This window comes from Monodon monoceros, unplaced genomic scaffold, assembly GCF_005190385.1.
Source record: "Monodon monoceros isolate NGI ecotype Baffin Bay Population unplaced genomic scaffold, NGI_Narwhal_1 Super_Scaffold_22, whole genome shotgun sequence".
NCBI classification, from domain to species: Eukaryota; Metazoa; Chordata; class Mammalia; order Artiodactyla; family Monodontidae; genus Monodon; species Monodon monoceros.
In genome coordinates, this window is record NW_021703779.1 from 59302874 (window position 1) to 59315161 (window position 12288).

At 38.2% G+C, this 12288-nt stretch overlaps 1 protein-coding gene across 1 annotated transcript in view; it reads right to left on the reverse strand.

Moving 5' to 3' along the window:
* Window positions 1-7778, reverse strand: part of TEX11 (testis expressed 11) — a gene marked incomplete at its 5' end in the record, with an annotated part of 336930 nt that extends 329152 nt beyond the window's left edge. Inside the window, 2 exons of the mRNA XM_029241408.1 lie at window positions 4051-4172; window positions 7763-7778. Coding sequence (XP_029097241.1) covers window positions 4051-4172; window positions 7763-7778 — 138 coding nt within the window. The remainder of the gene's footprint in view (window positions 1-4050; window positions 4173-7762) is intronic.
* Window positions 7779-12288: the final 4510 nt, after the last annotated feature.

A 12288-nucleotide genomic window follows, 5' to 3' on the forward strand; every position in this document is an offset into this window, starting at 1 on the left:
ACCCTCTCCAGCATTTATTGTTTGTAGATTTTTTAATGATGGCCATTCTGACCGGTGTGAGATGATATCGCATTGTAGTTTTGATTTGCATTTCTCTAATGATTAATGATGTTTAGCATTCTAAAAAGAGACTTCTATGTAAAAAAATATACTAACAACTTTAGAACTAATTAACAAATTTAACAAGGTTGCAGGATACAAGATCAATACACGAAAAACAATTACATTAGCAATGAATAATCTGAAAATTAAATTACGAAAACAGTACATCTATGATAACATCAAAAGAAATGAAACATGTAGAAAATTTAACAAAAAAGTACAAAACTTACACTCCAAACTAAAAACGCTGAAAAATTAAACAATAAATGGAAAGACACGCCATTTTATGGCTTAGAACACTTAATATTGTTAAGTTGGCAATACTCCCCAAATTGATCTATGGATTTATGCACTACCCATCAAAATTCCAGCTGTCTTCTTTGCAGAAATTGGCAAGCAGATCCTAAATTTCATATGGAAATTCAAGGGACCCCAGAATAGTCAAAAGAATCTTGAAAGAGAAGAACAAAGTTAAAGGACTCACATTTCCAATTTCAAAACTTTCTACAAAGCTACAATAATCAGGAGAGTGTAGTACTGGCATAAGGACAGACATATAGATCAATGGAATAGACCTGAGAATCCAGAAATATACCCTCATATTTATGGTCAATTGATTTTTGATAAGGATACTAACACAAATTTAATGCGGAAGGAACAGTCAACAAACATAGTGGGACAGCTTGATATCCACATGCAAAAGAATGAATTTGGATCCCTTCCTCATATGATATGCAAAAGTAAACTCAAAATGGATCATAAACCTAAAGGTAAGAACTAAAACTATAAAACTCTCAGAAGAAAACATAACAGTAAGTCTTCACGACCTTGGGTTAGGAAAAGCCTCCTTAGATATGACACCAAAGTATAAACAATATAAGAAAGACTTGATAAGTTAGACTTCATCAAAATTTTAAACTTTTTTGCTTCAGAGGATACAATCAAGAAAGTGAAAAGATAACTCACAGAATGGGAGAAAATATTTTGCAAGTCACGTATCTGATAAGTGACTTGTATCTGGAATATATAAAGAACTCCTACTACTCATAATAAAAAGACAACTCAGTTTAAAAATTGGCAAAGGATCTTAATAGATATTTCTCCAAATAAAATATGCAAATGACCAATAAGCACATGAGAAGATGCTCAACATCATCAGCCATCAGGGAAACAAATTAACCACAATGAGATACCACCTCACACCCATTAGGATGACTACTATCAAAAAATAGAAATAACAAGTGTTGGTAAGGATGTAGAGAAACTGGAACCCTTGTGCACTACTGATGGGAATTTAAAATGGTGCAGCCACTAAGGTAAACAGTATGGCAGTTCCTCAAAAAAAAAAAAAAATAGAATTACCAGATGATCCAGCAATTCCACTTCTGGGTATATACCCAAAAGAATTGAAAGCAAGGACTTGAACAGGTACTTTTATACCCATGTTCATAGCTGCATTATTCACAAAAGCCAAAAGGTGGAAGCAGTTCAGGTATCTATGGACTGATATATAGATAAACAAAATGTGGTATGTACACATAAAGGAATATTATGAAGCCTTAAAAAGGACAGAAATTCTGGGGGAGGGGAAAAAAAGAAGGCAGAAATTCTGACACATACTACACCATGGATAAATCTGAAGACATTATACTGAGTGAAATATGCCAGTCACAATGTAATGAACACTGTATGATTCCACTTATATGAAGTATCAAGAGTAGTCAAACTTATAGAGATAGAAAGTAGAATTGTGGTTGCCAGGGTCTGGGGGAAAGGGAGAATGGGGAGTTGTTGTTTAATAGGTACAGAATTTCAGTTTTGCAAGATGAAAAGAGTTCTGGAGATTGGTTGCACAACGATGTGAATGTACTCAATACTACTGAATTTTACATTTAAAAATAGTTAAGATGGTAAATTTTACATTATGTATACTTTACCACAATTAAAAATAAAACAAACACAATGAGATACTACTTCACACTCACTAGGATGGCTATAATCAAAAAGCTAATAATAAGTATTGGTGATGATGTGGAAAAACTGGGTCAATTTTTGACCCAATTTGATATGCTGCCGGTGGGAATGTAAAATGGTACAGTCACTTTGGAAAACAATCTGGCAGTTCCTCAAAATTTAAACAGAGTTACCATATGACCAGCAATGTCACTCCTAGGTATATACCTAAGAGAAATAAAAACATAAAAACCTGTACATGAATGTTCATAGCAGCATCATTCATAGTAGCCAAAAGGTGTAAACAACCCAAACGTTCATCAACAGATGAATGGATATACAAAACATGATATATCCGAAGAATGAAATATTATCAGCCATAAAAGGTAATGAAGTACATGGGACTTCCCTGGTGGTGCAGTGGTTAAGAATCTGCCTGCCAATGCAGGGGACATGGGTTCGAGCCCTGCTCTGGGAAGATCCTACATGCCGCAGAGCAACTAATCCCATGAGCCACAACTACTAAGCCTGTGCTCTAGAGCCCACGAGCCACAACTACTGAAGCCCGCGTGCCTAGAACCCGTGCTTTACAACTAGAGAAGTCACCGCAATGAGAAGCCTTCACACCGCAACAAAGAGTAGCCCCCCGCTCACCACAACTAGAGAAAGCCCACGCTCATCAATGAAGACCCAACGCAGCCAATCAATCAATAAATAAAACTCAAGCTTTCAAATGGAAATTAGAATTAAAAATAAAAGTAATGAAGTACAGATACATGCTACAACATGGAAGAACCTTGAAAACATTATGCTAAGTGACAGAAGTCAGTCCCAAAAGACCACATACTGTATGATTCCATTTATATAACATGTCCAGGATAGGCAAATCCACAGAGATGGAAAGTAGATTAGAGGTTGCCTAGAGCTGGAGGAGAGAGGAGGAAATGGAGAGTGTCTGTGAATGGGTGCAAGGTTTCTTTTGGAGGTGATGAAAATGTTCTAAAGTTAACTGTGGTGATGGGTGCGCAACTCTGTGAAATACTAAAAATCACTGAATTGTACACTTGAAATGGGTAAATTATATGGCATATGAATTATATATAAAGTTATATATATAAAGTTATATATATATGAGACGTATTTACAACAAACTTTACTCTCACCTTTCCATGTGTGCAATCACCAAAATGGAAGGATCTGCCCAAGGTAAACATTCCCAAAAGTATTTCAGAACCTCAAGGCAATTTCTAAATTAAGTGACAGACCTCCAATTAAACACTAGAAAAAAAACCCAAAAAAGCACCACTGAAGCCTTATATTCAACTGAGTTCCCCACTACCAAGTACCACGTAGTTTCTTACTTTGCTGAAGAAGGAAGGAAAAGAGAACTATTATTATTTTTTTTATGTATTTATTTTATTTATTGGCTGTGTTGGGTCTTCACTGCTGTGCGCAGGCTTTCTCTAGTTGCAGCGAGCAGGGGCTACTCTTCATTGTGGTGTGCAGGCTTCTCATCATAGTGGCTTATCTTATTGTGGCACACGGGCTTAGTTGCTCCGTGGCATGTGGGATCTTCCAGGACCAGGGCTCGAACCCATGTCCCCTGCGTTGGCAGGCATATTCTTAACCACTGCGCCACCAGAGAAGCCCAAGAACTATTATTAAGTGACTAACTGCTATGCACCCAGGACCTTAAATATGTTATTTTGTTTACTATTCACAACAACACTGGGAGGTGGGTTTTATTATGCTCCTTTTAACAGATGAGAAAACTGAAGCCTAGACAGATTAAATAGCACATATTAAATTTGAGGCATATTTTTCCATTGGTTTCTAAAACACTATTTTCCCTAAATGTGCCATTAGGCTTGATTTCCATGTATTTAGATTTCATGTTAATCATGAAGTCTATTTTTTTACTTATACATTAATTTAAACAGTGAATCATCAAAACTTATAAACAAAATCATCAAAACTTATAAACAAAATACCAACCTGAGAGTCCTGCATTTCAGCCATAGACTCCCTGTTGATATTTGCTATGTCCGCGAAGAGTCTATCAATTGTCTCAGGTATCATAGGTGAACCGTCTCTTATAATCAGGTTTTCAACCATTTCTGAAATAACAATAAATGATAAAAGTGCTGTGAACTATCACCATTGGCTGAAAGTAGCAAATCATTCTGAAATCTGTTCCTAGACCTTTTGTCAAATGAATACAGCATGGAGAAACTTCAATACTCCTTAGAGTAAAACCAAACTGGAAATAAAGTTTATTCTAGCTAAAGGCAAAGTATAATTTTCAAATAACATTTGTATTTCCTGGGAGTCACTTGTTTATAACTTAATCATCATTACTCATTCTCAAAGTAAAATGCATTGACTTCACAAATAGTCATGTTATTATAGGTCATCTTAAAACTACAGAAGAGAAATTAACAATGTCTTCAAAATTACAAAATGTAGAAAATCTGAAGGGAGACTTAGATACATGCCCTGTAAAACTAAAATACTTATTAATACTTTAAAGCATTAGACAAACATACGCTGAAGTCTTGACCTTACTTTGAGAGAAAAAAATGACATGCTCAATTAGCAACAACATTAACCAGTTATTGAATCTGTACAAATGATGTCACCATTTTCTAAACGGTCTTGAGCTCCAGACCCGATATAGCTGAATCTTATTAGGCCATAGAATTCCTTAAAACCCAAACATGATGTAGAACCATAATTGATGCCTTTCATATTATCAAAATTGAGGTTTTTCCAAACTCGTGTAACAGAGGTCTCCATAACCTACATGTCTCTAATTTCTTGCAACATTTCTGAGCATTAACTAAAAAGAATGTTGTTAATATTCATAACAACACCATAAGAGCACCTTCTGGAAGATTTTTAATCTGCTACAATAAACAGGTTTTTAACCTGCTACAACGAACAATAAATCTGCTAACTGAAAAATCTTCAGGACTTTGCTGGTGGCACAGTAGTTAACAATCTGCCTAACAATGCAGGAGGTACGGGTTCGAGCCCTGGTCCAGGAAGATCCAACATTCTACGGAAGCAAACAAGCCCGTGCGCCTCAACTACTGAGCCTGCACTCCAGAGCCCGTAAGCCACAACTACTGAGCCCGCATGCCTAGAGCCCATGCTCTGCAACAAGAGAAGTCACCACAATGAGAAACCCGCACACCACAACAAAAAGTAGCCCCCACTCGCCGCAACTAGAGAAAGCCCGCGAGCAGCAACAAAGACCCAACGCAGCCAAAAATAAATAAGTAAATAAATAAATATTTTTTTAAAAAGAAAACTTTTCAGTTAAATATCAGAAAACAGATTCACATAGAGACTTCACAAAGAAACTTATTTTCAAATACACTCAAACATTTTTAAAGCTCATGGACTCTTTAGTACCCACTGCATGATCAAAGATATTAGGGAAAATATACCATACATATTTCATATGCCTCAAGTAATGATACATATGAAAAGAAAAACCTCTAGCTTCCTTACTCCCATAAATTGGTTAACAGAAGGACTAATATTAAATATTTGATTCATCTAAGATTAGGTAAGCATTAGGCTGAGAAATATATATATTATAGTCCTTGCTCAAAATATTGATAACAGAACTAGAAAAGTTTAGAATGGGAGAAAATATTTGCAAATCATATATCTGATAAGGGCTTAATATCCAAAATATATAAAGAAATCATACAACTTAATAGCAAAAGAAAATTCAATTTTAAAATGCCTGAATAGACCCTTTTCCAAAGAAAACACAGTGAAGGCCAACAGGTACATGAAAAAAAAGATGTTCAACATCATTAATCATCAAGGAAATGCAAATCAAAATCATAATGAGATACCACCTCACACCTGTTAGCATGGCCCTCATAAAAAGACAAGCAATAACAAGTGTTGGTGGGGATGTGGAGAAAAGGGAACCCTCAACACTGTTCGTGGAAATGTAAATTGGTGCAGCCACTATGGAAAACAGTAGGCAGGTTCCTCAAAAAATTAAAAATAAGACTACCACGTGATACAGCAATTCCACTTCTGGGTATTTATCTGAAGAAAATGAAAACACTAACCTGAAAAGACCTGTGCAACCCCATGTTCATTGCAGCATTATTTACAATAGCCAAGATGTGGAAAGAACCTAAGTCTCCATCGATGAATGGATTAAAAAAATGTGCTAAATATGTACAATAAAATGTTATTCAGCCATAAAAAAGAATGAAATCTTGCCATCTGCAACAGGTATGGACCTTAAAGGCATTATACTAAGTGAAATAAGTCACACAGAGAAAGACAAATACCGTATGATCTCACTTACATGTGGAATCATTTTTTTTAAAAAAAGGCTCAGAGATACAGGAAACAGACTGGTGGTTGTCAGAAGCAGGAAGTGGAGGGGGGGCCAAATGGGTAAAGGAAGTCAAAAGGTACAAACTTCCAGTTATGAAATAAATAGGTCACAGGGATGTAATATACAGCATGGCAACAATAGTTATTACTATACTGTATATTTTAAAACTGTTAAGAGTAAATCTTGGGAGAAGTTTCAAGATGGCAGAGGAGTAAGACGTGGAGATCACCTTCCTCCCCACAAATACATCAGAAATACATCTACATGTGGAACAATTCCTACAGAACATCTACTGAATGCTGGCAGAAGACCTCAGACTTCTCAAAAGGCAAGAAACTCCCCACCTACCTGGGTATGGCAAAAGAAAAAAGAAAAAACAGACACAAAAGAACAGGAGTGGGACCTGGACCTCTGGGAGGGAGCTGTGAAGGAGGAAAGGCTTCCACACACTAGGAAGCCCCTTCGCGGGCGGACACTGCGGGTGGCAAAGGGGGGAAGCTTCAGAGCCACGGAGGAGAGCACAGCAACAGGGGTGCAGAGGGCAAAGAGGAGAGATTCCCGCACAGAGGATCAGTGCCGACCAGCACTCACCAGCCCGAGAGGCTTGTCTGCTCACCCGCCGGGGCGGGCAGGGTCTGGGAGCTGAGGCTCGGGCTTCGAAGATCGGATCCCAGGGAGAGGACTGGGGTTGCCTGCGTGAACACAGCCTGAAGGGGGCTAGTATGCCACAGGTAGCCAGGAGGGAGTCCAGGAAAGAGTCTGGAGCTGCCAAAGAGGTAAAACACTTTTTCTTGCCTCTTTGTTTCCTGGTGCGCAAGGAGAGGGGTTCAGAGTGCACATAAAGGAGCTCCAGAGATGGGCGCAAGCCGCGGCTATCAGCGCGGACCCCAAAGACGCGCATGAGACGCTAAGGCTGCTGTTGCAGCCACCAAGAAGCCTGTGTGCAAGCACAGTTCACTATCCACACCGCCCCTCCCGGGAGCCTGTGCACCCCGCCACTGCCAGGGTTTCGGGATCCAGGGACAACTTCCCCAGGGACAACACATGGCACACCTCAGGCTGCTGCAACGTCATGCTGGGCTCTGCCGCCGCAGGCTCACCCCAAACTCCGTACCCCTCCCTCCCCCGCAGCCTGAGTGATCCAGAGCACCCGAATCAGCTGTTCCTTTAACCCCGTCCTGTCTGAGCGAAGAAGAGATGCCCTCAGGCAACCTACACAGAGAGGTGGGTCCAACTCCAAAGCTGAAGCCCAGGAGCTGTGCTAACAAAGAAGAGAAAGGGAAATTTCTCCCAGCAGCCTCAGGAGCAGCGGATTAAATCTCCACAATCAACTTGATGTACCCTGCATCTGTGAAATACCTAAATAGACAACAAATCATCCCAAATTGATGAGGTGGACTTTGGGAGCAATGATATATATTTTTTTCCCTTTTTGTAAGTGTGTATGTGTGTGCTTCTGTGTGTGATTTTCTCTGTATAGCTTTGCTTTTACCATTTGTCCTAGGGTTCTGTCTGTCCATTTTTTTTTGTTGCTGTTGTTGTTTTTAGTATAGTATTTAGCACTTGTTATCATTGATGGATTTGTTTTTTTGGTTTGCTTTGGTTGCTCTCTGCTTTCTTCCCTCCTCTTTTTTTATTACTTAAAAAAATTTTTAATTATTTTTTATTTTAATAATCTTATCTTCCCCTTTCTTTCTTTCTTTTTATTCTCCCTTTGATCCTGAGCCGTGTGAATGACAGGCTCTTGGTGCTCCAGCCAGGCATCAGGGATGTGCCTCTAAGGTGGGAGAGCCAAGTTCAGGACACTGGTCCACAAGAGACCTCCCAGCTCCACGTAATATCAAACAGCGAAAATCTCCAACAGATCTCCATCTCAACACCAACACCCAGCTTCACTCCACGACCAGCAAGCTACAGTGCTGGACACCCTATGCCAAACAACTAGCAAGACAGGAACACAACACCACCCATTAGCAGAGAGGCTGCCTAAAATCATAATAAGTCCACAGACACCCCAAAACACACCACCAGATGTGGACCTGCCCACCAGAAAGACAAGATCCAGCCTCGTCCACTAGAACACAGGCACTAGTCCCCTCCAAGAGGAAGCCGTCACAACCCACTGAAACAACTTTAGCCACTGGGGACAGACACCAAAAACAATGGGAACTACAAACCTGCAGCCTGCAAAAAGGAGACACAGTAAGATAAGCAAAATGAGAAGACAGAAAAACTCACAGCAGATGAAGGAACAAGATAAAAACCCACCAGACCTAACAAATGAAGAGGAAATAGGCAGTCTACCTGAAAAACAATTCAGAATAATGATAGTAAAGATGATCCAAAATCTTGGAAATACAATAGAGAAAATGCAAGAAACATTTAACAAGGACCCTAGGAGAACTAAAGATGAAACAAGCAACAATGAACAAAACAATAAATGAAATTAAAACTACTCTAGATGGGATCAATAGCAGAATAACTGAGACAGAAGAACGGATAAGTGACCTGGAAGATAAAATAGTGGAAATAACTACTGCAGAGCAGAATAAAGAAAAAAGATTGAAAACAACTGAGGACAGTCTCAGAGACCTCTGAGACAACATTAAACACACCAACATTCGAATTATAGGGGTTCCAGAAGAAGAAGAGAAAAAGAAAGGGACTGAGAAAATATTTGAAGAGATTATAGCTGAAAACTTCCCTAATAGGGGAAAGGAAATAGTTAATCAAGTCCAGGAAGCACAGAGAGTCCCACACAGGATAAATCCAAGGAGAAACACGCCAACACACATATTAATCAAACTATCAAAACTTAATTACAAAGAAAAATATTAAAAGCAGCAAGGGAAAAACAACAAATAACATGCAAGGGAATCCCCATAACTTTGACAGATGATCTTTCAACAAAAACTCTGCAAGCCATAAGGGAGGGGCAGAACATATTTAAAGTAATGAAGGAGAAAAACCTACAACCAAGATTACTCTGCCCAGCATGGATCTCATTCAGATTTGATGGAGAAATTAATACCTTTACAGACAAGCCAAAGCTAAGAGAATTCAGCACCACCAAACCAGCTTTACAAGAAATGCTAAAGGAACTTCTCTAGGCAGGAAACACACGAGAAGAAAAAGACCTACAATAACAAACCCCAAACAATTAAGAAAATGGTAATAGAAACATACTTATCGATAATTACCTTAAATGTAAATGGATTAAATGCTACAACCAAAAGACATACACTGGCTGAATGGATACAAAAACAACACCCGTATATATGCTGTATACAAAGACCCACTTCAGACCTAGGAACACATACAGACTGAAAGTGAGGGGATGGAAAAAGATATTCCAGGCAAAGGGAAATCAAAAGAACGCTGGAGTAGCAATTCTCATATCAGACAAAATAAGACTTTAAAACAAAGACTATTACAGGAGACAATGAAGGACACTACATAATGATCAAGGGATCGATCCAAGAAGAAGATATAACAATTGTAAATATTTAGGCACCCAACAAAGGAGAACCTCAATATATAAGGCAAATACTAACAGCTATAAAAGGGCAAGTCAACAGTAACACCAGCATAGTAGGGGACTTTAACACCCCACTTTCACCAATGCACAGATCATCCAAAATGAAAATAAATAAGGAAACACAAGCTTCAAATGATACATTCAACAAGATGGACTTAAATGATATTTATAGGACATGGCATCCAAAAACAACAGAATACACATTCTTCTCAAGTGCTCATGGAACATTCTCCAGGATACATCATATCTTGGGCCACAAATCAAGCCTTGGTAAATTTAAGAAAACTGAAATCGTGTCAAATATCTTTTCCGACCACAACGCTATGAGACTAGATATCAATTACAGGAAAAAGTCTGTAAAAGATACAAACACATGGAGGCTAAACAATACACTACTTAATAACCAAGAGATCACTGAAGAAATCAAAGAGGAAATCAAGAAATACCTAGAAACAAATGACAGTGAAAACACAACAACCCAAAACCTATGGGATGCAGCAAGAACAGTTCTAAGAGGGAAGTTTATAGCAATACAATCCTACCTTAAGAAACAAGAAACATCTCAAATAAACAACCTAACCTTACACCTAAAGCAATTAGAGAAAGGAGAACAAAAAAACCCCAAATTTAGCAGAAGGAAGGAAATCATAAAGATCAGATCAGAAATAAATGAAAAAGAAATGAAGGAAACGATAGCAGAGATCAGTAAAACTAAAAGCTGGTTCTTCGAGAAGATAAACAAAATTGATAAACCATTAGCCAGACTCATCAAGAAAAAAAGGAAGACGACTCATATCAATAGAATTAGAATTGAAAAAGGAGAAGTAACAACTGACATGGCAGAAATACAAAGGATCATGAGAGATTACTACAAGCAACTCTATGCCAATAAAATGAACAACCTGGAAGAAATGGACAAATTCTTAGAAATGCACAACCTTCCAAGACTGAACCAGGAAGAAATAGAAAATATGAACAGACCAATCACAAGCACTGAAATTGAGACTATGATTTAAAAACTTCCAACAAACAAAAGCCCAGGACCAGATGGCTTCACAGGAGAATTCTATGCAACATTTAGAGAAGAGTTAACACCTATCCTTCTCAAACTCTTCCAAAATATAGCAGAGGGAGGAACATTCCCAAACTCATTCTACGAGTCCACCATCACCCTGATACCAAAACCAGACAAAGATGTCACCAAAAAAGAAAACTACAGGCCAATATCACTGATGAACATAGATGCAAAAATCCGCAACAAAATACTAGCAAACAGAATCCAACAGCACATTAAAAGGATCATACACCACGATCAAGTGCGGTTTATCCCAGGAATGCAAGGATTCTTCAATATACGCAAATCAATCAGTGTGATACACCATATTAACAAACTGAAGGAGAAAAACCATATGATCATCTCAACAGATGCAGAGAAAGCTTTCGACAAAATTCAACACCCATTTATGATAAAAACCCTGCAGAAAGTAGGCACAAAGGGAATTTTCCTCAACATAATAAAGGCCATATATGACAGACCCACAGCCAACATCGTCCTCAATGGTGAAAAACTGAAAGCATTTCCACTAAGATCAGGAACAAGACAAGGTTGCCCATTCTCACCACTCTTACTCAACATAGTTTTGGATGTTTTAGTCACAGAAATCAGAGAAGAAAAAGAAATGAAAGGAATCCAAATCGGAAAAGAAGAAGTAAAGCTGTCACTGTTTGCAAATGACATAATACTATACATAGAGAATCCTAAAGATGCTACCAGAAAACTACAAGAGCTAATCAATGAATTTGGTAAAGTAGCAGCGTACAAAATTAATGCACAGAAATCTCTGGCATTCCTATACACTAATGATGAAATATCTGAAAGTGAAATCAAGAAAACACTCCCATTTACCACTGCAACAAAAAGAATAAAATATCTAGGAATAAACCTACCTAAGGAGACAAAAGACCTGTATGCAGAAAATTATAAGACACTGATGAAAGAAATTAAAGATGATACTAATAGATGGAGAGGTATACCATGTTCTTGGATTGGAAGAATCAACATTGTGAAAATGACTATTCTACCCAAAGCAATGTACAGATTCAATGCAATCCCAATACAATGCAATCCCAATACACTGCCACTGGCATTTGTCACAGAACTAGAACAAAAAATCTCACAATTCGTATGGAAACACAAAAGACCCCGAAAAGCAATCCTGAGAAAGAAAAACAGAGCTGGAGGAATCAGGGTCCCTGACTTCAGACTATAGTACAAAGCTACAGTAATCAAGACAGTATGGTACTGGCACAAAAACAGAAA